The 25,534-nt window shown below is 39.3% G+C and overlaps 1 protein-coding gene across 3 annotated transcripts in view; it reads right to left on the reverse strand.

Moving 5' to 3' along the window:
• Positions 1-3,302: 3,302 nt before the first annotated feature.
• MYOM1 (myomesin 1) overlaps positions 3,303-25,534 on the reverse strand; it is a 108,937-nt gene continuing 86,705 nt past the window's right edge. For all 3 annotated transcript variants that reach the window (XM_084888079.1, XM_084888077.1, XM_084888078.1), the window contains 13 exons: positions 24,649-24,785; positions 22,147-22,291; positions 20,931-20,990; positions 20,339-20,406; positions 17,283-17,396; positions 16,699-16,786; positions 15,630-15,668; positions 15,434-15,539; positions 12,146-12,312; positions 9,449-9,485; positions 9,180-9,202; positions 6,868-6,923; positions 3,303-4,062 (listed from right to left, as the gene is read on the reverse strand). In XM_084888079.1, the coding sequence (XP_084744205.1) occupies positions 3,772-4,062; positions 6,868-6,923; positions 9,180-9,202; positions 9,449-9,485; positions 12,146-12,312; positions 15,434-15,539; positions 15,630-15,668; positions 16,699-16,786; positions 17,283-17,396; positions 20,339-20,406; positions 20,931-20,990; positions 22,147-22,291; positions 24,649-24,785 (1,331 nt within the window). In that variant the 3' untranslated portion in view covers positions 3,303-3,771. The remainder of the gene's footprint in view (positions 4,063-6,867; positions 6,924-9,179; positions 9,203-9,448; positions 9,486-12,145; positions 12,313-15,433; positions 15,540-15,629; positions 15,669-16,698; positions 16,787-17,282; positions 17,397-20,338; positions 20,407-20,930; positions 20,991-22,146; positions 22,292-24,648; positions 24,786-25,534) is intronic.

Here is a 25,534-nt window from a genome sequence, read left to right on the forward strand (position 1 = left end):
ACTTTTCAGTTGATACTAGTGGATTCTCAGAAGTAATCAGAACATACAATTTGTGCTAATAACAATTCAATGTTAGTTTGTACCAGAAAAACTACATAGTAGTACATGGAAGTGTTCCAGTAACTGCCAAAGCAGTAAAAAAAAATTCCTGATTCTATGCCTGAGAGAACTGGATTTTATTTCCTCTGTTTTAAAAAGATCTGCTGCCTAATGTAGGTTTATTGATGCATCACAAAGATGAGAAGGTTTTGTGTTTTTTGTTTGCTTGTTGTTGTTTTTTTAATACATAGCATAAAAATTCAGAGTTCCTGTATTTTCACTCATCTTTTTCTTTTCTTTTTGTTGTTGCTGTTAATCCTCACCTGAGGATATTTCCCCATGATTTTTAGAGAGTGGAAGGGAGAGAGACACACAGAGGGAAACATCAATGTGAGAGAGACACATCAGTTGGTTGCCTTCACACAGGCCCTGACCAGGGCTAGAAATCGAGCCTGCGAGTACATGCCCTTGACCAGAGTCGGACCCGGGATCCTTCAGTCCACAGGCCGACTCTTTCCACTGAGCCAAGGCCCCAGTTTCCCCCCATGTATTTTGCCTGGTTTTCTAGTTATTTATGGTGGGAGGACAATTTCCACAACAGTAATCCTTTGTGGGCAGACACAGAAGTCCCTTGTAGTAGAGTTTTACATTGGCTTCTCTGGGGCTCCAGACATTAGCCATTTTTCTGAGAACTCTTGGCTTAGGATGCTTAAACCATGTGGATCCCACAGGTATTCAGTACTGGCTTGAGGAATCGTTAACTTTCTACCCAGAACCACCCCCAGGCAGATGGCAAGTTTCCGTGTGTGTGCGTGTGTGTGTGTGTGTGTGTGTGTGTGTGTGTTTTACTATGCTACCCTTTGTGTTTGCAGCCTTGTGCAGAAATGTTGGCAGGCAGCTCCCCAATATGAGCAATCTGAGCTCATGCCTCTTGTTCTAACAGGTATTAAAACTCTAGTCCCAGGCCATAGGGACTGTAGCTGGGTAATGTTATTATTTTTGCATTATGATATCTGTGCATATTTTATTTCTATGTACTTATAATGGCTTAGAAAATTTATCCTAGTAATAGTTTACTTTTATGATTCTAACTTAAAATGTTCAATGATTGTGATTTTATGTTACAGTCTTACTAAATTTGTCTACAAAGAAGTACATTTAAGAGTACTCAAATTTCATATATTGTACTTAATTTTATAGGTAATTAAAGTTATTTAAGGTCTTGCAAAGTTATTGTTTGGTAAGTCAGAAAATATCAATAGTAGTACTTAAAATGAAAAGCAAATATATTAACTTATAAATACAGCTTAACAAGTCAAAGGGAATTTAGTTATACTATAAAGTACCCCCAGAATAACTTTTCTCAATAGATTTTTAAATGAAAAATGAGATTTTAAAGCTCAACTTTAAGGATTTAGGAAGCTCTAGATTTTTAATTTTATTACTTTAATATATTAAATATTAATTTTATGAAACTAAACTCTGAAGAGTCTTTTCTGTGCTCCAATATAACCCTCTATGTACCAATAAATAACATTTAGCAGGTCACAGATTCATGAATTCTTATGTTAAAAGGACCTTCAACATCATTAAATTGATAGATGTATAGTTTTAGTTCTTTTTCCCCTGTAGAAACAACAGCTTTTTATCTAAGCCATCAAATCATAGTTTATTTAGTTTGGTCATTATAATGGTTGAAATAATTCTAATAACCATTTTATTGAGCTATGAATCTGAAAGTCTTTTTTCTCCCTCACCATTACGTTGTTCCATAAAATCTCTGCTGGATGGCGTGCATCTTAGTGATAATCTACTTTGATTTGCTTTCAAACAATTTCAGAATTTAGAACACATTGTTTTCAATGTTGTTGTTTTTAATTCTCCCCGAGGATATGTTTCTATTTATTTTAGAAAAAGAGCAAGGAAGAGGGAGAGAGAGAGTGAGTAACAATTATGTGAGAGAGAAACATGGATTGGTCGCCTCCTGTACATGCTCCGAACAACCGGGGATCAAACCCACAACCTGGATTAGCGCCCTGACTGGGAATCAAACTGAGACCGTTCAGTGTAGGGGATGATGCTCCAACCAACTGACCCACACTGACCCAGGGCTAGAACACATTGTTTTAAAATTGTGTTTTTATTGGATTAAAAATCTTTCTTGTTTTCGCTCCAATTTGACTCCAATGGCATGAAAATGAGGAATGGAGTAGTGGGTTCTGCTGGCACACACCTTCCTCCCCATCTTCTCCAACACTGGCACTCTGCTGCTGGTCTCGTGAGGGGTGCACTTAGGTTCGGTGTGAAGTCTTAGGGGCCTCTCATCTGCACAGCTCCTTGACACACAAATCCACCCCTACTTCATCCCTTTCTCCTCTCTCTTCCCAGGCTGTGTCCACTTTCCTTCTGGGTCCACTTGTCCAGAAGGAGCCTTCTTGCTGAGGGAGGGAGAACTTCAGGCTGCTTAAGGTCAGCTGCCCTCCACTGGGTCCTCTTGACTCTCAGGAATCTCATTACTTGCCATGCCTGCTAGTGACAGTACAGCATCTCTCTCCTGCCCATGTTCAATGTCACAGCAATAGCTTGGGGCACTTGGCTGGACAAGGGAATTGGCAACAGTCAAATGAGATGCAGTTTCCAGTCCAGAACTTTGCACAGAGAGGATTCGTAGGTGCTCCTTCTAACAGTATAAGAGAGTCTGTTGTCCCACTCCTGACCCTTGACAGGAGGAAGAAGAGAGGAACCTATTTTCACCATTACTATTTTCCTCCAGTGGTGTGTGTGCACTCATGTGTGTGTGTCAGGAGGATGGGGAGGGGCAGTGGGTTGAGAATAGAGTTGGAGAAGAGCCAAATTTTCTAAAGCAGAATGCTGCCTGGAGGCATGTCCTGCAAAGAGGAGCAGGCCCCGAATCTGGCAGTTCTCTGCATTTAGAACGAGGGCTCTTTTTTCCTTAGTCACCAATTTCTAGCATTAGATATACCTGACCTTTTTATTATCCTTAATTGACACAACTCATTCAATTACTTTGGGTATCTTAACAATGGAATACATTGATTGTCCAGTAAGATAACAGATGTACAGTGACAGAGCAATTTCACACCTCTGAACCTCAATTTACCTTGGATGACTTACCTGATGTTACTATGAAGGTACTGCTTTAACCCAAAAGAATTTAAATCAGAAGACGAGCTACAAGAAACAACAAGAGAGATGCAGCAGAGACCCAACTGAGCAGCCAAACAGTAACAATGAAACACTGATGAAGAAGAGAAAAGGTGTGAGGGCTGTTTATTAATTCCGAGGAAGTTCCAAATCAAAAGACCGCGCACAGAAATGCACACCGCTACCTCCACAACATGCGGACATACTGGTTTGCTTAACAACTAGTCTCGTTCTCAGTAGGATATTGGAGCATAACTGCAATCTACATCCAAACTCGGCTCCATAGCACATTCGTCTGCTTTCTGATCATTATTCAATGTCCCTCTTTTTTCCGGTTTTTTGCTTAAAACCCTTTCCTAATATCTGTGCTACCAATGGCATTTTCTTATCTATTAAAATATTAGTTGGTGCTTTTTTAAAAATATGAATAAAAGATTTGACAATCCCCACTCTCCTCCCCCATGCCAAAAATAGGGAGTAGAAAGCACATGACTTCCTTACACGTAACCAAACCATTTGCACACTAGTAGCACAAGATTCCTTCTCGTGCCCTGCCAGCGGGTCCGGTCACTTGGCCTTACTGCCCGTCTGAGGCTTTGCGGCAGCCATCCTCGCCTCCTCCTCTGGGATAAACACACTGATGGTGAAATCCATTGTCTCTGAGCCGTACTTGTTCTTCACCACCAGCCCGTACTTGCCGGAGTCGGCGGTGGTCACCCCGGAGACAGTAAAGAAGGCCGTCTTGCCGGCTTCGAACCTGAGGTTGCAGTGGTCATCCGAGTCCAGGGACTTCTCATTCTTCAGCCAGGAGATCTCTGGAGTCGGGTCGCCCCACACGGTGCAAGTGAGATTAAGTGTCTGCAAAACAGGTTTAGGAGAGAGGAAAAGAGAGATATCAGATATAATGATGATCCAACTTCAAAGGTCCTCTGATGGTGTGGCATGACTCAATGGAGGATAAATATAACCCTCCCAGATCAGGGTTTGAACCGGTTATGTGTATGCACCTGTGTGAGTTACAGCTTGAACACAAACCTGAGAAGGTTTCTTAGGGACTCAGATTTGGGAATGCTTATTCCAGATCCCATCTCCATTTTCACTCTCATAAACACACAAATAGATGCCTTTTACTCCAATAGGGCATTTCGAACTCTGTCTCGGTAGAGAAGTCTCATTGCCATAATCACCACCTGCTCACATTTGCATTTCAACTCTTCACAGAGCCCAGCAGCAGAATCCTAACAGCTGTTTCAGATCATGTGATGAATTTTCAAATTCCATTTTCCTTGTTTTATTTCTCCCCCAGACTCTACCCAATCTGTTTCATATACAGTTGTAATGAATAATAGAGAGATCCTGTGCACCCTTACCCAGTTCCCCTCAATAGTTTCATTTTACAAAACTATAGCATAACACCACAACCAGTACATTGACATTGTACAATCCATCGGTCTTATTTAGATTTCCCCAGTTTTACTTGTACTCATTTGTGTATGTGTATGTTTACTTCTACTTAATTCTATCATCTGTCTAGATTCATGTATCCACCACCTCAGTCACGATACAGAACATTTCCATCACAAGGATCTCTCATGTTGCCCTTTATAACCACCCCTCCCCACCTCCCAATCTCCCAATCTCATTCCTAATCTGTTTTCTGTTTCTAAAATTTTCTAATTTCAAAAACATTATATAAATAGCATCAGATAATATGTAACCTTTCTGGATTTCTTTTTCCACTCATCATAGTTCCTTGTAGATTCATCCAAATTGTTACAAGTACCAATGATTTGTTCCTTCTTATCATTGAGTATGTGCCATGGTGTGTCATATCTCTAAGGGTTATCTGGCCTGTTTTGGGCCATTATAAATAAAACTGCTAGAAACATTTGTGTACAGGTTTTTGTTTTTTTGTGAACATAAGTTTTAATTTCTCTATGATAAGTGCCCAGGAGTGCATTTGCTTGGTCATATGGTAAATGCATGTTTCATATGTTAAGAAATTGTGAACCTATTTTCCTGAGTGGCTGCTTCAATTTTGATTTACATTTCCACCAGCATTGTGTGAGTGAGTGTTTCTCAGCATCCTCGTCAGCATCTGTTGTCACTATTTTTTATTTTAGCAATTCTGATAGGTGTGTTATGATATTTCAATGTGGTTTTAATTTGCATTTCCCAAGAGCCAAAAATGTTGAATTTATTTCACATTTTAAATTCCATTCTCACATTTTTTTCTTCCTAAAGTCCAGTAATTATAAGAAAAATAACTAGGGCACACAATATCCTTCTGAATAACATGATCACTTGTGATCTCTTCTATATGAGTATCTTTTAAAATTGCATAGATTAAGAAATCTGTTTTCTTTCTAGGATTAATTAGCACTTCTTACTGAATTATTCTACAAATACATTTCAAGAAAAATATGAGTCAACCTATTGCCATTAGTCTTCGCCAAGTGGGCCCAGTTTTGGAAACTGTGATTACTTGGGAGTTAAAACTTTTAACAAAACTAAGTACCTTAGATGTTATGGAAAACTATTATCTATACTCTAGATTTGAGTTATAGATCACAGAGTACTTTCACATACATTCTGTCACTTAATTTTCACTATGACCCAGTGAGTTGTATATTTTGAATAAGGTGAGGAAAATGAAAAATAGAGTTTAAAACAAAAGCAACCCTATAAATGGTTGAGCTTATACTGTAGTCATGTTTCACTACGAAGAAACACAGGTGGATGAAACCTGCCTCTCACTAAATTTTTAGATATACCTTGTTTTATCACTCTAGTTCCAATCACCCATCACATGTCTTCATTACCATTTGAGGTGAGAAAAGGTTTTATTCTACTACAAATACCCATACTCCTATGACTGGTATATTAAACTTGTGGGTTTTTTTTAATTGATTTTAGAGAGAGAGGAAGGGAGATGGGTGGAGAAACAAAAACATCGATGAGAAACATTGATCAAAACAGATTTCTTAATCTATGCAATTTTAAAAGATTGATCAGCTGCCTGCTGTGCGATCCCTATTGAGGATTGAGTCTGAAACCTGGTCACGTGCCCTGACTAGAAACGAACTGTAACTCCTGGTTCATGAGTTGATACTAAACCTGTTTTAATGAAACAGGGATGAAGAAAGGGAATCCAGGTTAGAAATTACGTTCATTGCTTTTCAGAGATCATGATGGAGCCAGGTAATGCTAATTTAAAACTTACGAACAGAAATCAGTTTTCAACCGAAATAGAGCTTATAGGCATTCATGGAGCAGCATGTCTCCTTTCAAAGGTGGAGGCGTTTAATAGGATAGCCCTTTGCCACTAGGCGTTAGAGGTCACTTCTTTCTTCAATTGCATTTGTCATGTAGTTATGATTGAACATTTTCCACTCCTGGTGATTTTAGAGGGTAACTCTAGAAAGATACTAAGTGGACTACATGTGCTCACATTAGACAAACTTGCATCCTGATGCTTGGTCCAAAATATTAAGATGATTGGGGAAATGGCTGCCTTTTGAACCTTGTATTGGCTATTCTGAAGTCAAGCACACGCAGTCATTGCATAGGATGGTATGTATCTTCAAAGACAGAACAAAGTGTGAGGCACTGGAACACATTCCTCATGTGGAAGAAGCAGGGACAGGAGTGCTCCATGCTTACCTTGCCCTCCTGGATGGTGACCACATCGGGGAGACCACCCACCACCCGGGCACGATCTGCAAGAATAAGCATTTCTGTTTAATCACTGAACATTGAGCATCAGCGATCATATTCACAAAACCACTCCAGGGAACTAACTTTCCAATTTAGTCTCCCTCTCCTTTACAGTTACTTTATGCCAGCTTTTAACATGTAAAATTTAAAAATGACCCAGGGATGCTGAAATGTTAATCCTTCTTCATACACATATTTCATGAGTGCAGGAGCCTCTATCTGTGCCTAAAATATCAGCTTGAGATCTCTTTGTTGGACCAAGACCTGCTCTGTCATTTTCATGGCTATTTTCAGCCCTGGCCCTTCTGCAGCTCAGTGGGGCTCAGCTCGAGGAGGCAGAGCAGATCTCTGTGGACAGCCTCCAAGCTCAGTGTGGCCTCTTTTATGGGCTTCCCTCTGATGAAAAAAAGGTTGCATAATTAGAAGTATTATGTCAGGGAGATCTGGGGGTTCAAGCAGACATGGGCTTTCTTTGAGGCTTTCCCTATACACCTTCCCTTTCTCGTTTCCTGGTAGTTCTTGGCAGGGCTGCTGTCTATGGCCATGAGTATTAAAGGCTCCATGGTGAGGAGACAAAGTTCAGCCAAGGTGCTGAAATCCAGGGCTGACTCCCTAGCCAAGCCATGTATTCTGTGTGTGACTGCTCAGCCCCAGGGTAGGACGCCTTCTATAACTCACTCAAAATCCTCCTTTCTGACACCAATGCTGTGGCTGCCATGTCTCGTTTTTAGGCCTGCTTCGTGAATGTGTAGCCCTTGATCCATATTTCTACAATTTCCTCCTCCGTTAAGTCAGGCTGAAGCTTTAGCTGAGTGTTGACTGCATTCTCCCACTGATTCCACTGCACCTGACACCACTTATAAGCCCAAGCCATCAGCTGGGTGGGTCCCTGTGCCACTTGCTGTGTGATATTAAGCAAGTCACATCACTCTGTGGACCTCAGTCTCCTCATCTACAGAATGGGGGGAGGGTTATATTAGACATGTGCACAGCGTCCACGGGATTCCTGTGAGGGGGCCTGAGAGGAGGTCAAGATGGGGTATTGAGTCAAGGAGCCAATGAAGATATAATAACTCCGCTTTTACCTACTTTCTATACTGGGTCTGTGTGGAAGGTTTTGTGTGAATTCAGTGTACTATGGCTTGTGGAAGTTTAAAAACATGGAGCTAGAAGAGCTCTAACATTTCTTCCAGCTCTAAACTGTGGTGGCCCAGAGATCTTAGGAAACTGTTCAGGAACTGGAGGGAAGGTCGGGCTCTTTGCCCACAAGAGAGTTCAAGAACGGGCGTGGCTGTCAACTGCTGCTGCCTCAGGCATGGCTTTGCTTGTGTGTTCGAGTGGGAGGTGCCAACAAGAAAAACTCCCTTGTCCCTGGACACTCCCCTCAGGCCACGGTCTGCCCTTTTCACCACCAGCAGCCACCTCACAAGCCAGGGCCTGAGCGGGAGGGAGAGGGAAAGAGCAGAAGGGGGAGGACAGCAGCACGGGGCAAAGGTGAGAAGTTCTATTCCAAGTCGCCTGGAGCCACTGCGAGGCAGACAGATGACTTCACTTCCTACTTCTTCCCCGCTCAGGCCCTTTCCACTCCAGCTCAGGACAACTCCAAGTTTTAACCCTCAACATTTTTCAAGTCATGCCTCCCCCACTGCTGAAGAACCAGAATTATTATGACGTATCAGTCTGTGACTTGTGGAATGCCATGAGACTGAGTCCTTCTCAAAATCTCTATGTGTGAAGCAAACAGTTGGTAGAACTCATTTCTGGGGGGACTTGACAGTTTGGTGTGTGTTCACCGGGACTGTGTCCAGTGAAAGGAGAGGAAGGCCTTCCTGACTGGGGGTCGTTTCTCCCACAGGCCTCTCAGGAACACGGGGAGTGCTTGTGATTTATGATACCTGCTGTGAATTTACAAAGATCCTCATTTCTTTTTTTCTTTAATGTACCCAAATGTTTCTGATATGCTGTGCCTGATGCAGGTGATTAACAACCTATTTTATGAGTTGCAGCCTGGAGATTTTTCCAAATCGCTGGCTCAAGTTAAGAGCTGGGTGACATTCTCATACTGTAACCTGAGACCTTCTTTCCATAGGCATCCTTACTCAAGAGACTAAATGAAAACATGTGTAGAACCCTACGATTTAAAAAAAGAAGGAAAAAAACCTACTTCCACTTTTTTTTTTCCATGTGCAGTTAAAATAGAAAATAAAAGTTACATTTTGAAACTATGCCAGGAATAAACAAGAACAAGGTTTACTTACTTTTCTCAGCAATGGCTGCTTGTCTGCGGTTGAGAGAAACAAACACACAAACAAAGAAGAACGTGGCGTTAGTGGTATTTCAGAGCAGCTAACCTTGACTGTGTCTCATTGCCCCAGATACATTTTATTGTTCAACAAAGCAGGGGGAAGCACTGGCCTCCCTGCACTTGTTTAAAGGAAAGTCCCTCCCTGGGGGAGCAGCACGCAGGGTGCTCCAGAGAAATTAGTGCATGCACGGGGCCTTTGTGAGGGGGGAAAAAAAGACTTACTTTAATCTCTGGAATTCAGCAAAGGCTTCCTCATAATCTTTAAGGGGAAAAAGAGAAGTTTAGAATTTGTTCAGCTAGAATGAACAGCACAGAGGGGCTGTTGAAAGTCAAACATGAGGACCATGTGATCAGGGCAGATAAAACTAAGCTGACTCTGGATGACACTGCACCTATGTGTTCACTCTACAACGTGATGGACATAAGCAAATACTTTCTAGGTAGAAAATATGAAACAGTGGATTTTAGGAGTTCTCAGTTCTGTGAGAACTCTTCCCCCTCAACTCTTCCAACGGGCAGGCTGAGAATTAGCTCCAGCAAGGATAAAAAGGGAGTAAAGGTCTGTTTCAAATAAAAGTCAGTTGTCTAATAAGCATCCTGAGCTTCAAAAAGGCTTTTCTCTTATGAAATCATCCCACATCGCATGGCCTCCTTGCTAGACAGTTAAATGTTTCTATGTCCCGTGGTCTGGCCCACCTATTTGTATGAAAGAGCACCAGGAATTCCTGCAGCCACAGCGCGTGCCCATGCTTGCCTGAAACAATGCTTCTCTGCGTGCAGGGAAGAGATAAAAGGCGAACCAGACAAGGAAAGGAGAGCTACAGAGTTCTAACATGATCTGTTTCCCTGAGACTGCAGGGTGAGCCACTTGGAAGACGTCAGGTGAAAAGGCAGCGTCATTTTGAAATCTCTCCCACCTTGATTTTATTTTTTTGCATGTTATTTTTTTTTTAAATTTTATTGTTTAAAGTATTATATATAGTAGTACATATATCTTCTTTTTTTTCCCCCCCTTGACCTTCCCCCAGCCTCCCCTACCTCCTGTCACATGCCCTCACCTTTCCTTTAAAGAGCCTCTGTGGTCTAGGAATCACAACATTGTACATCAAGAAAATATTTATCTAACACTAGTCCACCCCCTTCCTTTTACAGATGGAGAAATGTGAGCATCAAGCCAGGCTTAAAGTCTCTGGAGGTAGACTCGCTAGGCTAAACCAGGCTGAGAGTTCAGTACTCTTTCTGCCCACGCCACCCGGAGGGAGAGTCAGGAACGGGCGAACCGATGTGCCTTGGGTGGCCGTGTCCTGCTGGAAGGCAATCCACAGCCTTTGGCTTAAGAGGGACTTGAGAGCAGGGTAGTTAACTAAGCCCTGATGGGCCAGAGAGTAAAAGAAAAAGAAAAAAGTTTAAGTTTTAAATCTATCCACCTCTTATTTTCCTTTTTCTACTGTGTTTTGAAGTCTCCAATGGGCTGCAGAAGAAACCCCCTGTCACTGCGGGGTGTGGCTTGGGCAGTGTGGCCCTGTGTGGAGTCCCAGGGGGCAGCCTCTCATTCCCTACAGAGACCCTTCAGCAATCACGGGTGGGCAGGGCAAGGTTAAGAGACAGCACAAAACCACTCAAGGCAGGGTTGAAAGACTATTCTCTGAGGATTAAAACACTGAGAGCTATTACAAATTTAGGTGGCATTTTTTTTTTTTTTTTTTTTCAGAGAGGAAGGGAGAAGGAGAGAAAGATAGAAACCTCAATGATGAGAGAGAATCATTGATTGGCTGCCTCCTGCACACCTCAACTGGGAATCGAGCCTGCAACCCAGGCATGTGCCCTTGACTGGAATCGAACCCAGGACCCTTCAGTCTGCAGGTCGATGCTCTATCCACTGAGCCAAACCAGCCAGGGCTAGGTTGCATTTTAATATATGAGGAAGTGGAAGAAAAAGTCAGTCCCCAATCTTTTCTGGTAACTTCAGACAGACTATTTTATTTTTTTAAGGAAATAATAAATAAGATGAAGAATACAGTAGTAGGAGAGAGAAATGGCACAGTGTTTTTAATTTTTTATTTATGACTGTATGTTTTAACTTCTTAAATTTTAATTAACGGCTACACATCGCCTTTCATCTATGTTCTCAGGTGGAAGGCCTTTTTCCTCATCTCCTGTGACTTTCTTCTCTTACCTTGTCTCTCCAGAAGCCCCGCCCCCGCCATCCTCTCAGCCGATGACCCTAAGGATCCAACTTTTCCTGCTTCTTTCTGTCCTCAGTGTTTGTCATTGCTTACTCACACTTACTTCCACCCTGCCCTGGATCTCCACCCTTCCATCCTTCTGAACTCTGATACATCAATTGTTCCCTTCACTCACATCTTTAGTCCTTCCAACTCAGCGGATTTCTTGGACTCCATGAACATGATCGCATTTCAATCCCATAACAACTATGCTTTTCCAATGTTTGTCCTTGCTCGAGTGATCATAAATCAACCTGCCTTTCTTTTGTACGTGTCTTGAAAGAGTAGTGCCAACTTTTCAATGATTCTCCACCCATTGAAATTCTTGACTTCTACCACTGTTGCTGAATTTAAACTGCTTTACTAAAATCTCCAATCATCTTTCAATAGGTAAATGTATTGACCACTTATCACCCTTCATTCTTTTTATTTATTTTATTTTTAAAATATATTTCTAATTGACTTCAGAGAGAAAGGGAGAGGGAAGGAGAGAGAGAAATATCCGTGATGAGAAGAATCATCAACCGAGCCCAGAACCTAGGCATGTGCCCTTGACTGGAATCAAACCCAGGACCCTTCAGTCTGCAGGCTGACGCTCTATCCACTGAGCCAAACCAGCTAGGGTTCACCTTTCATTCTTTTTAAAAAGCCCACTCCTATATAGTAAGTTTGAACCTGCAAAATATCCATTTACCTTGTCCAGAAAGATCCACTGTCTTCTGGTGTCTTGTTTTGCCATCAAAAAGCTCCATTACGTATTTCCCTTGGTCGTTCGGAGTGGGCTCACTGATTTGCAGCCAGATCTGCTGCTCCCCAGTGACTCCGCTCTTAACTCTGTCTGTGTACCTAATAGCAGTCCCACTGTTCAAATAAAAGAAAACATCATTATTGTTTGCTTTCATCCAGAGCTGACCTTTACTTTCTTTATTGATGGTCTTACCATAAAGTTTTATAGGCTTTTAAATAATATGGGATCCACATGTGGTCTACAGCTTCAGAGCAATGATGGGCCCTGAATCACTGAACTTGGATTTCAAGACCCAGGGTGAAGGGTGAAGGTGGGCGTCTGAGAGGCTCACATTTAACTCACAATAGCAGTCTGGGGCCCAGGCAGATTGCAACATTAATACTTCTCAGTGGTATTAATTATCTTTATTTTTGCTTGCGCTTATTTGTAAGACTAAGGGAATCTTTAAAGTAAAAGGCCAAGGTACATATTATGTTACTGCATAGTTCATGCAGATGCTCTATGAATATAAATCGGATTTTTACAAGCTAATCAAAAGCAGACCTGAGGAGGTTCATCTATGGCTGGCATCTATTGACTTATGTTGTTAGAAAGCTATTTAAAACACAAGTAATTCTGCACTAGGAAGGCCAAGAGTGAATGAAAAGAAGAGTTGCTGCCAAAATGAATGAGGCACCTTCTCTGTGCCTGGATGTGAGTTTCGCAGCGTTCTACAGTAGGTCAAGAGCAGACCCAAGCATTGTGTTCTTTGCAAGAGAATACAAGCAAATAGAACCCTTTGTTCTGTGATCTGAGGATCTAGAAATGTTGCCGTTATAGAGGAAGTAAGAGAAAGGTAGAGGTAGATGTACTCTCAAATATGTTAAAAGTAACTTCAAAAAATAAGGGGAAAAGGCACTAGAACTACCTAATTTTATTAAGAATTATGCATAGAAAAAAATTAAGGTATAATCCCGAAATGTTTATAACATGACTAGAAAAACTATGGATAATATCATATTATAAACACTTTCTAACTTATCATATGATATTATAAATATATTTTCTTAAACAAACATGTGTTCTGCTTATCATTACAATAAGCAAAATAAACTTTAAAAAAACATAGAAAAATAAAAATCTCCATTAAAAAGTTTCTGTTTTCAAATAGTCAGCATTTTTCTTACACAGTACATTCTATAAAAGATAGTAAAATTAAAATACCATAAAATGTAAGACAAAGGAACCCATCTGTATCCATAGACTTTAGCCTGAGCAATATATTTGTCTTAGAGAGCTAGAAAGACAGGCAGTTCTCTGCTTTGCTATAAAAAATGTCTGAATTCTTTAATCTCTGGCAAACATGCATAACAATACCTTAAACTTGTAAAGCACTTTATGTTTTATAATTAATTTCATTCTTTCGTTGGGTCCATCAGTGTTATGAGATAAAGCAGGTATTATTGAGTGATATTCAGAAAATTAAATAACTTGCTTAATATCAATGGAAAGAGAGGAGCAATGTCAAGACTAAAACCCATTTCAAGTATTTTTTTCATCATGTCACATATTTACATAAAGACAGTGAACACAATCCTTGACTCCTGAATCTTTCATAGGCAAGTGGATACAAAAAGATTTATTTAAATGACTAAACCAAGTGATGTAAGAAGTTTATACCTTGTTAGACTAATAGCAATTTGTTCAAAACTCATAGTTCTAAGTTTTTTGAACAAGTAATTCTTTTAGAGATGATGTAGAAAGCTTCTTGATTGATGATTCAATTACCTTATCTTCTCTTATTCTTCAGACTGATATATTAGAATGTCTTAGATGTCACAGAGGAATTTCCTGGAATTTGATCTATCTTAACTTATAATTTCCTACAATATATTCTGAAAGAAATTGGATAAAGGAATGAAACCCTAAGAATTCTACATTGGACTTTCACTTCTCGTTTTTTAAGAATTCAGGAAATTAATAATAAGACACTGTTCTACATAATAGGAAAGTCATTTTAAAGAAAACACAAATGATTGCTCTGTGGGACCCAGCTCAGGTTAAATGTTAACCTAGACTTCTTATGCAACTTGAACACAGGGCTAGTGCCACGATAGGGGGTCTCTGGAGCCACGCTGCCTGAACTCAGCCCTCCATTCACCACTTTGCTTTGTGACTGTAGGCAAGTCACATCCCTCAGCCTGACCTTCCTCTTCACTGAAGTAAGAAGTATATCCTCCAAAAGTTGGCTATGTCACATGAACTCATACATCTAAATGGCTTGGAAGTACTGTACCAGGCATATTGTAACCACCCACTGAAGAGAAGATATGAACATTGTTATCTGTGTCCTCCGGGGGGTGCTGCAGTGACCTATTGCTCAGTGGGTGCCATCAGATTGGGGATTGTCAGCTGCATCCTTAGTGTGGACTCAAGGCGGCTGTGCCCCATCAGATTTCTCTGCCAGGATGCTGCTCTCTTTCAGCTCAGGAAATTTCAAAGAAGCACAGAGGTTAAGGGTAATATCCACAATATAAATGGGAGAACTGGTTTGACTTAGAAACCTATTTTGGCTCTTGGAATCCCAGAGGTGAACCTGAATGGAACCCCTCTAGAACTCTACAAAGGAAGCCCGAGATTAGAACAGATCTTCAGGCTCAATTCAGTTCAAATGCATTTTCCCAAAGTGATCTTGAGATCTTCAAAGCCTTTTGAGGGGGGGACAAGATACATGCTAAGGACCAAAGATGCCAAGTGCTACAAACAACAATAACAAAGCTGGGCACTTCTCAGATTAGGCTTCTTTGGTGAATTAGGCCACTAATTCATATAGTGGGGAATTTGGTGTCTCTTGGTACATGCTGCTTCAGTTTTGTTCCAGACCGTAGCATGGGTAGCTGTGTGTAGAAAGAAAGAATCTGCATCTGGCTCTCAGATGCTGAGGGAGTCCAAACACAACCATCTGGAGGTGGAGGTCACATTATAAAGATGTGCATGAATTATGACCCTTCTCAGATCACAAAGACATGCTCTTAGGCCTCACTGGCTTCGCCCTATATGTGTTGAGGCAAAGTGCTAACTCACGCAAAGGGAATGGTCTGGGTGCTCTGTCCTATACTCATCAAGGTCAGGCCTGAGAAATCAGAGGACTCTTTAGCTGAGAGGACAGAGGATTGTTGTTGTTTTTCCAACTTTTTTTTTTTCAATTCAATGGAGAAAGAATTTCTACACAGCAATTAAGCTCCCATTACTTACTTGTGGGACCAGTTAACTTTCAGGTCATCTAGGTAGTAAGAAACAAGAGAGTACAGCCGGATGCCCTCAGCCGTGCTCTGGATTTTCAGGTCTGAAGCAGACAAAGCTGAAAGAAGAAAATAGCATATTTCATACACCTGTAAACCCAACCAGAAAAATAACGAAGCACTGTCATGGTGAGAATGTTTTAACTTACCTATTTTGTTACATACTTCAGTCATCAGTTCTTGAAAGGCTGTGGATGGAGATTCACAGACAAAGCTTTAGCACAGACATTCTCATTTTAAGATCAAATCTTGGAACTATCAGCATTGTGTTCTCAAAAATTATCTGTCTGGTGGAGGGTACTGGTCACAAGATAAATTTGTTGACCAATTGAAAATAAGTGGTCTTGGAGTGAATAATTCAATGTTTATCAAGTTGTAAAAGATCCTTGCTCTCATTTTGATATTTTCCCTTCTAATTCTCTATAACTTTCATCACATTTGCATTCTAGAGAAAGAGCCACAATGAGTTTTCCAGAAAGTTTCTTGGCTTTAAGAATCTCTTCTTCTTAAGTCCCAGGAAGCCTTAGTTCCTATTAGAGAAAGTTTTCTTATCTGTGTTATCAATTCATAATACATTAACCATCTTTCATCTGATATTTTGCAGCCTAATAATACTTTTTGCCAGTAAACACATTTAGTCCTGTCTCCACCAAGAGTTAGGAAGGTGAAATCAAAGTCAGACTTCTGCTGTTTGTTACCAATATTGTTAAAGATCTTGTTCAGGAACAAAATTGGAAGTTTGTGGGTCACATATAGGTCTTTGCTATCATGATGTATTATGTCCTTAGTAGTCTCTGAAAAGTGGAAATTGCTTTCATGTTCAGTTAATAATTGAGAGGCTTGGAGTTTCATATATAAATTTTTCTTGTCATCGTTTAAGGGTGGATTATTTTGCAACATGCTTTTCACAGTTTTTGATCCTGTAACATTTTTTTATAGGGTTGAAACAAAAATAATGATTTATATTGAAAATAAACCCCTGGTGGGTTGTGGACTATAAATTCTCTGAGGATCAAAAGTACACTTCTGATTTCAAGGGGAATTTAGAATGAAATATTTTTCAATGTAACAGTAGTTCACTCTGCTGGAATTTCCATTAAAGCAAAATCTGTGGACAAAAAAATCAGTATGACTTTGATCACCTGCTCAGCCTCACTCATAATTCTGGTCACCCGTTATAGAACACACAAAACAGACGCCAGCAGCTGCGGGACTGACCTTCATCCACAAGCTTCAACCTGCTCTTATCTTTTCCTCTGTCGTCTTTCAGAATAACTTCATAAATCCCAGCATCTTTCTTGGAAAACTAAGGGAGGGATACATATACCACATTGTAGCATATCACGGCCTCAGAGTTGGTATTTGCATTTTTAAAGCCCTCTTATTTATAGAACTGCCATCAAAACACACACTGAACAACATCTAACCATGTGAGCAACAGTTTGCAGATAAACCTATTCATTATAATTTGACCTAGCAGTCCTGATTTTTCATCTTCTATGGCTATAATTGATTTGAGACTTATAAGTCCATATCTTTTAGCCTGCCTTAATATTAAAGACTAATGATCACATATATGCTTTTTTAGACAAAAAAAAAAAGAGATAAAAATCTACACTTGAATACTATTCTGATTGTACTTTTAGGAAACAAGTTATCATGAGGCTTAAGAGCAAATGAAGAAGGATCTACTTAACTCCCTGCCATTCACCCATCTATGGAAACAAGTAGCTCAGAGACGAAAGTTGTAGTGTCCAGCTGATATTAGTTGGATATCACGCTTTACACTTATAGTCACCTACCTCTGTTATAAGCAGGGTACATATACCGTCCTTAAAGTCATGCTTTTCATCCACTGATATCTCCCTCTCATCTTTATACCACAAAATATGGGTCTCCTTCTTAATATTTGCCACCTAGAAGGAAAACCATAATTACACTTCTCATAATAAGAGAATGCAACTCTTATGAGTAGTTGTTAATGTGGCATCAGATAAAAGGAAAAGCACTAACCTTAGAGTTAGAAGATGCTAAAGGAATTAATTCAAAGCAATTTTAACTGATAAAAAGTTTAGAATGAAGTGAATACAAATGGATAAACCTAAATTAGTAGTATCTTTATTTCTAGCAGTAAAACTTGACTTTAATAGTTCTAGTGGACAAGAAAAGAAAAAAAATAGATACATACTAACAAACAGACTTAAATGAAAATAAAGATCTGAAAACTATAGGAAGACATATCCTATCAGATTAAAGTATAGTCTGTGTCACATGATAAAACAAATGGCTTATCAAAAGAACAGAACCAGTAAGCCTCCTCTCTCTCTCTCTCTCTCTCTCTCTCTCTCTCTCTCTATATATATATATATATATATATATAAAGATAAATGAAGCTTTGCAAATAAATGTGGAGGGGGATTATGTTTAAATTTTTAAAAATAAGATTACACATCTCCTTCATCTGTTTGTTTATAGTTGTATTTCCTCTTTGGAGAATTGTAAATACATTTGTCCAGTTATTCAGTTAATCATCTCACTATACACATATCTAATCATTATGTTGTATACTTTAAACTTATAGCTTATATGTCAGTTATAACTCATTAAAAACAAGAATATTCAAGTTTTAAAATGTTAAAACATTTTGGTTTATATAATAAGAACCAACATGGGTAACAACACAGTGAGACCAATATAAATGTTCTTTATGATCCTGTCAATTGGTTTCTGAATTATAGAAAGTGTGTTGCTAGGCAACACTGCTTACAATAGAAACTACCCCTGATTGGCGAGCTGCATCCATCCCTCCCAGGCCTAGAAATGGACTCCATAGCTTTGGGATTCCCTGACTATACTGATTCTTGTAATTTGTGCATGTCCCTCATGGAGACCATGGAAGCTCTGCTAGGGAGTTATTGTAAGGGGTATGGGCTCCTTGGGAAATGAAGTGTTTTAAAAGCTACAGTGTTTCCTATACCGGACCAAAATGGATCTTATCTCCTTGCAACTGAGCTGGCACTTCTAATATGCACTCCTAAAGGAGAGGAATGCCCTGTACCACCCTGCAGGCAACCTGGGGTTCTTATCCTATATTCTTTAGAGTAGACGAGTTCCAAGTGGGGCCCATGATAGTCCAGGAGTTCGAATGTTTGGCTACACATACTGCATTAACTATAATGAATATGTAATTGCCAAGTGTATATAAATTGCTATAATAATGAAACAAAGAACTATGAAAGGACAGAGGAAGGTTCATTCTACCAAGACTGAGAAGGGCAAGGCTTTATGGAAGAGATGACTGATATGGGCCTTGAGAAAACATTTTATCAGAGAAACTGAAAGAAGAAAGCCATTCCAGACATTGTAACAGCATCAATACAGTATGTATTATGAATATTCAGGACCTCTTTCTAGGCTCCCTTGATTGACCAGAATCTGGGTAAGGGGCTAATTCTCCTGAGGAAAGCCATCAGATGGAACCCTAGAGCTCACCTCCCAGAAGGGTATTTGCAATAGGTAGCACACAAAGAAAGAAGATGCACATGTGGGCCTCTTTGGTTTATGGGGTAGGCAGCGTGCAGGAGAAAGTCAGTAGGGGGCAATATGGAAGTGGACAGTTAGGAGGAGAGAGAGGTAGTGAGGGTTTTAGCTGCTACCTGAGAAATTGTTTTTAAGCTTTGCCATTTCCTGAGAGGATAAAACCTAGAATTTATTTTTCTTATACATTTCTGGTAGACTGCTGTTTCTTTGAATTTCATCAGACCTAGAAGAGACTGGGGCACTTGGGTTCTTGCTTTTATAATGACAACTACATGCCAAATGCCAAAGCTTCACTTCTACTTTGGAGTACCTTTTAACCATCACAACCTTCACACTTCAACCTCATCCCTCAGAGTTCCTTATCCAAAACTTGACTCACTCAGCTGAATACCACCATATGCTAAGGTACAAAATAATTCAGAATGCAATGTGAATTATTTCTTCTAAATCTTTCCAAAGGCCTAACTAAACCATTGGTTCTGGGCTTCAAACACTTTACCTCTCTTCATGGTAGCATGGTGGTCTCAAAACCAGTAGCAGAGCTGGCCAATACACAAAAGTATTATTGTACTAATCACACAATTTCGATAGGAAATTGCTAAATTTTCATGAAAAGCAGTGTAGCTGGAATGATTATGGAATAGATCTACCACTTAAAATATAGATTTGACCTAAAATGAAGACAATGTGAGATTCTTCTGAGATTAATAATTTAAAAATAAAGGGGGTGGTGGTGGTGTTGAACAGGTGGAACACAGAGGCTTTTGAGAGCAGTCAAAATACTCTTATGATACTACAATGTTGGGCATATGTCATTTATACAGTTGTCCATGTCCACAGAATGTACAACATCAAGAGTGAAGCCCAATGTAAACTACAGACTGTGGGTGATAATGATGTGACCCATGTGCAGGCTCTTCAATTGTAACACATGAACCACTCTGGTTGGGGATATTGTCAATGAAGTGTGGGGACAGGGGGATTATGGGAAATCTCTCTATGTTCCCTTCAATTTCCAGTGAACTTAAAGCTGCTCTGAAAAGTCTTACTTAGAAAAACACACAGAGTAATCTGTCCTTATTGACTAGGGTGTGGGTAAGAATGATCATGTTGCCTTCCCATATTTTTATATTGTTTTATTTTAAATTTTTCCTACAAATTGTAATTTCTTACAATTACAGTAACATTCAACAGTAAGGATGTGCTGCTTATCATTTGGTCCAAATGGAGGAGTTGAAAAGTTGATCTTCCTCTTCGCACATTTTATTTTATCTTTATTTCCCTTGTTTCAAATGTTAAAAATTTATCTACTTCTTACCTTACACTTCAATAGTACATTACATTCGCCAGTCACTTCCCAGCTCAAATACTCAGCAAAATGTGGACCTAGAAAATATTAATAATATCAGTGATCTCTCTATTAGTCATGAAAGCAAAATCAAAGCTCATTCTTTTTTACTTATTTTATTTTAAATCTTCACCCAAGGATGTATGTATGTATGTATTTATTTATTTAGAGAGACAGGAAGGAAAGCAGAGAGAGAAACCTGAATGTGTGAGAGAAACATTAATTAGTTGCATCCTGTACTCACCTGATCAGGATCATAACCACAACACAGGCATTTGCCCTGACCAGGAATCGAACCTGCAACCTTTTGATGCTCCCAACCATCAAAGCTCATTCTTAAATTCTAATGTGATTTATATTTAAAGTGAATTTTTTTAAAATCAAGATTTAGTTTTAAAATATTTTAACTGAATACCTATTTAATAATAAAATTTTCAATTATTTTTACTTGTAGCCTTATTAACATAAGTAGTAACATTCATTTTAATTTGTTGTATGAATAATCTTGGAATATTTTGTTCAAGAAACTGAAGCTATTTCTTGACTCACTGACTGTTTTTACCTTGTTTCCTGATCCATTCTTGTCTCTGGAATTCAGCTTCTTTCTGGAGATTTTTATAAACTAAAAATTGAAAAACAAGAAAGTAAGAAACTAAGTGGAGTGGTATAAATGTGCATGACAGTCACTGTTATAAGTGATTTATTTTCATTATTATAACATTCATACATCATGGACACTAGACTCATCTTCGGTCTTCATAGATAACAAAATAGGCTTGGAAAGGTTAAGCAATTTATTCAAGGTCATGAAGCTAGGAAATAGAGAAATGGTACTGGATATTGGAAGTGAAGAGAGCAGGCCACCCTTCCATTGCTTTGTTAAATGCCACATTTTAAATCTTGATGGTTCCCACAGTGGTTTATAGCAGCTGACATACAATCTGATGAATGATTAATAATGTGGTATGCTCTACTTTTACATATTTTTCTCCTTAATTTAAGTAATTTAAGGTAGACACACATCATAAGATAGTATCACAGTTTGTTTCTGAGACACGTGTACAATCTTGGTTGCATTGCAATGTCCTTCACTTTGCTACTTTTAGTAGTAAATATTTGTTTATAGAAGAGATAATTTAGATACTGCCGGAAACCGATCATTGTCTCACTAATAGAAAGATGTAAAAGGCTGGTCAACCTTGAAGCTCTGAAAAGTCAGAGCCAACCACTCCCTATCTAATTGAGACAATGGTAACTGAGGCAGCTTCCTCATCTTGTAATCATATAAATCCTTACAGACATGATAATTCACTTATTACCTAAGGGCTATGGGTGTATCTCAAACCTGCTTAAGGGTAACGGGTGTATCCCATAGACTCAATAAAAGGGATAGCAAGATCAGAGCCTAGTGGCCTCCCACTAGAGGTGGTCTCCCGCCTGGCCCCCCATATCACCAAATTAAATTTCTCATAGTCTCTTTAGTTTGCATGTGGCCCTTCTCCAGAACTGGAACCCTGAACCATGTGGGACGTGAAAGGGGTTCCCATAATATATAGTTCTGCCTGTAGGTCAGGGATACATTTGGTATTCTTTTAAATTAACTTTCACTTACATGTAATGAAATACTATGAAGTATTAGCTGAGAATTGTATTTCAAGCAAGGGAATCCAAATAAGAACAATTCCTACTATCTTCCACAGAACCACTTTTGTGCCATTTTCATTAAAGAGAGCAGCAAAGTCTTCCAGTTAGCAGTTAACGTTTCACAGAAGTCTTACCATCTCCAATGAGGACAAGAGTAGAATGGCCAGTTGCTCTTCCATCTTGAAGCTGGAAAGTATATGTTCCCTCATCCTCATCCAGGAGCTTGTCCATGAACATTTCAATTATACCAGTGTTTCGGTCAAAATGCATCTTATATTTCTTAAATGTGAAAAGGAAAAAAAGAGAAATCAATGAGGTAGATATGATGACAATAAGCCTGATAAAAGAAATACAAACTCCAAAGAATCATAATTTTAATAAAATTTCTTGTTAACACTTTTTTAGATGAACACATTTTCAAAATTTTGTGCCCAGGAAGGATAAAATATTATGTGGAATATATATGACCATGACCAGAAATGATTACTAAAAGACTGAAATTTAATTTTTAAATATAAATAGAGTTTTATTATCCCAAGCCACAAAATGTTATCCAAAAGTTGTTTTTAGCTAATCCCTTCACCTACTGTCATAAAAAACATATATGCACAACCCATGGTCACAGACAACAGTGTGGTGATGGCCAGAGGGAAGGGGGAGTGGACGGGTTGGGGTGGGGTGGGAAATGGGAACATTCATTCACAAGTGTCAACAATAAAAATGAAGAATGATTAATTAATTAATTAAAAAGTCCAACATTTTCTCCAAATATAATTATCCACTGTTAATTATAGAGACATCTAATAAATCATGTGAATAAAAAAAAGTTGTTCTTAGATTTCCATTTACATTCCAGATTACCTTTGTTTTAATTATCAGAATAATGCAAAATTAATTATAGGTAGTATGAGGGAAGTGTTTGTCTCATTATTGCTATATCCCTGCTATCTAGCACATGCATGGTATGTAGCAGGCAATGAATAAGAATGAGCTAAATTAATATGAGGAAAAAAAAATGCTTCCAAAGCATTTGAAGTCCATTTTCTCCTAATGAAATTGCCCTGTTAGACTATGCTTATTTTATCCTGTTGCTTGGGCAGCTATTTTTTCCAGTGTAAAGATAAATCTTAGCTCTCAGACATACCAGTACAAGTTCCATGATGAATCTGAATTGTTGTGTTTTTCTATGAAGTGCTACAGAATGAAGACTCAGGTCTGGGATCAACTCTGTGGTGCAATTCAGGTCCTGGAGCCTCCCCCAAGGAAGCCATTCTCCAACTGAGACCACTTTTTTTGCTTAGCTTTTGTCTCCCTTGTTTCTCTTACTCTCTAGTCCACTTGAAAGAGAAACACTACTGCAGAATCTCCTTCTAGAAAACCTGACCTAAGGTATTTTCCACCCAATAAAACAGTATGATTACAGCCTATTGCAATGACAATAAACTGTGTGTGCATGTAGCAACATGTAAGCATGTGTGAGCACATGACAGGGAGTGGGTCTCTGCACACATGTGCACAACTGTTCCCTCAATGGCTCTGGTGACAACAAATTTGATGCCAACAAATTTTTTCATTCCTTTCCACTGGCCAGGTGGTGATCACAGCAGTTTACGAGAACATTTGAAAACAGGGCGGAGATGGGCCATAGTGGACCCATATCTACACATAATTACTGTATGAGTTGAAAAGGAATAAAATGCATACCCATCTACTCATAATGTCACTCATTCTTTCCCTCACTAATGACCCCTCAAATCTTTCACAAACCTATCTTAATCAAAGGAGAATAGGCTGTTAATAGTGGCCACAAACCATATCTCTCCCCTGTCTTTTCAGTCTCCCATTTATACCATGGTAACATAGATGAGAGCCAGGGCCCCCTAAACCCACGTCCTTCAGTCCCACCAGGCACTGGCCAGATCCTGGCTCTGCTGATGTCTGGAGAGGATGAAGAAAGCACAAATGTCGTCATTCTTTCTATGGAAACTATGCTTATGTTAAAAGCGAATTAATAGATATACACAATCGCCTATGTAAATAAGATACGAATGAGCATATACACACAGATGTATAGGAAAAGATCAAAAAGTACATACCAATATGTACATCAAAAAGTTGCAAAAATTTGTGTCTTGTTTTTTCTAAGTCTTTAAAGTTTTTTACAATAAGGATGTATTACCTTTTTAATCAGAAAAGCAATAAATATATTTTACTGCAGTTTTTTTTTTCTTTTTTTTCTGAGCCATTGGAACAATAGAGGCCATTTCCTCCACATAAAGAACCAAATCCCTGCTGGGGGTTCTGATGTGAGCATGTGAGTTCAGATCAGGGTGCTGGCTCCTCTGCCTTTTAAAGGGAGAAGCTCTATTTCTTGGGTGATTAAACCTCCTGATTTGCCGGGAACGGTTTTGTTTTATGACTGGGAAAATTACCAGTAACCTCTTTCATTCTCAAAAGTGCTCCAGTTTGGATAGTATGAGACAATCAATTTATGTTTTATCTCTGCATTTTTAGAGAAAATTTAGATTCCCCACCCCACACCGAGTGGTTTTCATAACAACTTACCTGCATTCTCATAGGCTCCCCCAGCACATTCTATAATAATATGTTTAGAAATCTGGAAGTGGAAAACCTACCGGCCCTTCAAAAACTTCTTTTTCATTAAATACGTAGTTGACTTTGGCATTGGCAGACAGCTTCTCAGCCTGCATCCAAAACCGGACCTGACCTTTCTCCAAAATTTCAACTGCCAAATCTGATTTAACTGCGACAGCTATGACAAATAGAAATAACAATTATGTCGGTAACCAATTTTATTGACACAGATTTTTCCAACAGGTGAAAAAATACTCAAGGGCAATGGCAATGGAGCATCTTGCTTCTTGAAAAGCCTGGAGGCAGTGAGGGCGTTGGAGGGAAAGCCCGGCATGGAAGGATGGAAGACCTGGGTTCTGATTCTGACGGTCACTCTGGGCAAGTCATCTGCCTCCTGTGAGTCGCAGATGTCTCCACGGTAAAAATGCAGAGGGTGAACTTGCACCCTGAGGTCCTTCAGTTAACCTTTGTGACTTTCTTCTGTGGCTTTGACAAAGTGCGATGAAAAGAGTCTTGGGCTGGCCCCAGGAGAGCTGGAGCCTACTCCAACGTCAGCTACTAACAAGCTGTGAGGTTAGGCAGGCCATTTTGCATATCTGGGCCTCATTCAACTCATTTATAAATGAATGAAATTGAGCTGAAAGTCCTAATTAACCAAGATATTCTCCTGTTTCCCCATCTCAGAGTCACTTCAAAATATTTGGAAAGGACTTCAGTTTGATTTTTTTCAACAATTTATCTCCCTCTGGAGGTTCTTAAAAATGTTTTTAAAAATAAAATTTAAAAAGAATTAATTTTAATTATATATATTAAATTGCATATATAGATGAACTAGCTTGTCATTTAAACCCTATCTTCCCCCATGCAATACCAGTTCATTTAAGTTCTCAGACCAAGCAAAAAATTTTCAGCGGCAAATAGCGAGTC

The sequence above is a fragment of the Pipistrellus hanaki genome (genome assembly GCF_964339955.1).
Source record: "Pipistrellus hanaki genome assembly, chromosome: 6".
Taxonomy (NCBI): Eukaryota; Metazoa; Chordata; class Mammalia; order Chiroptera; family Vespertilionidae; genus Pipistrellus; species Pipistrellus hanaki.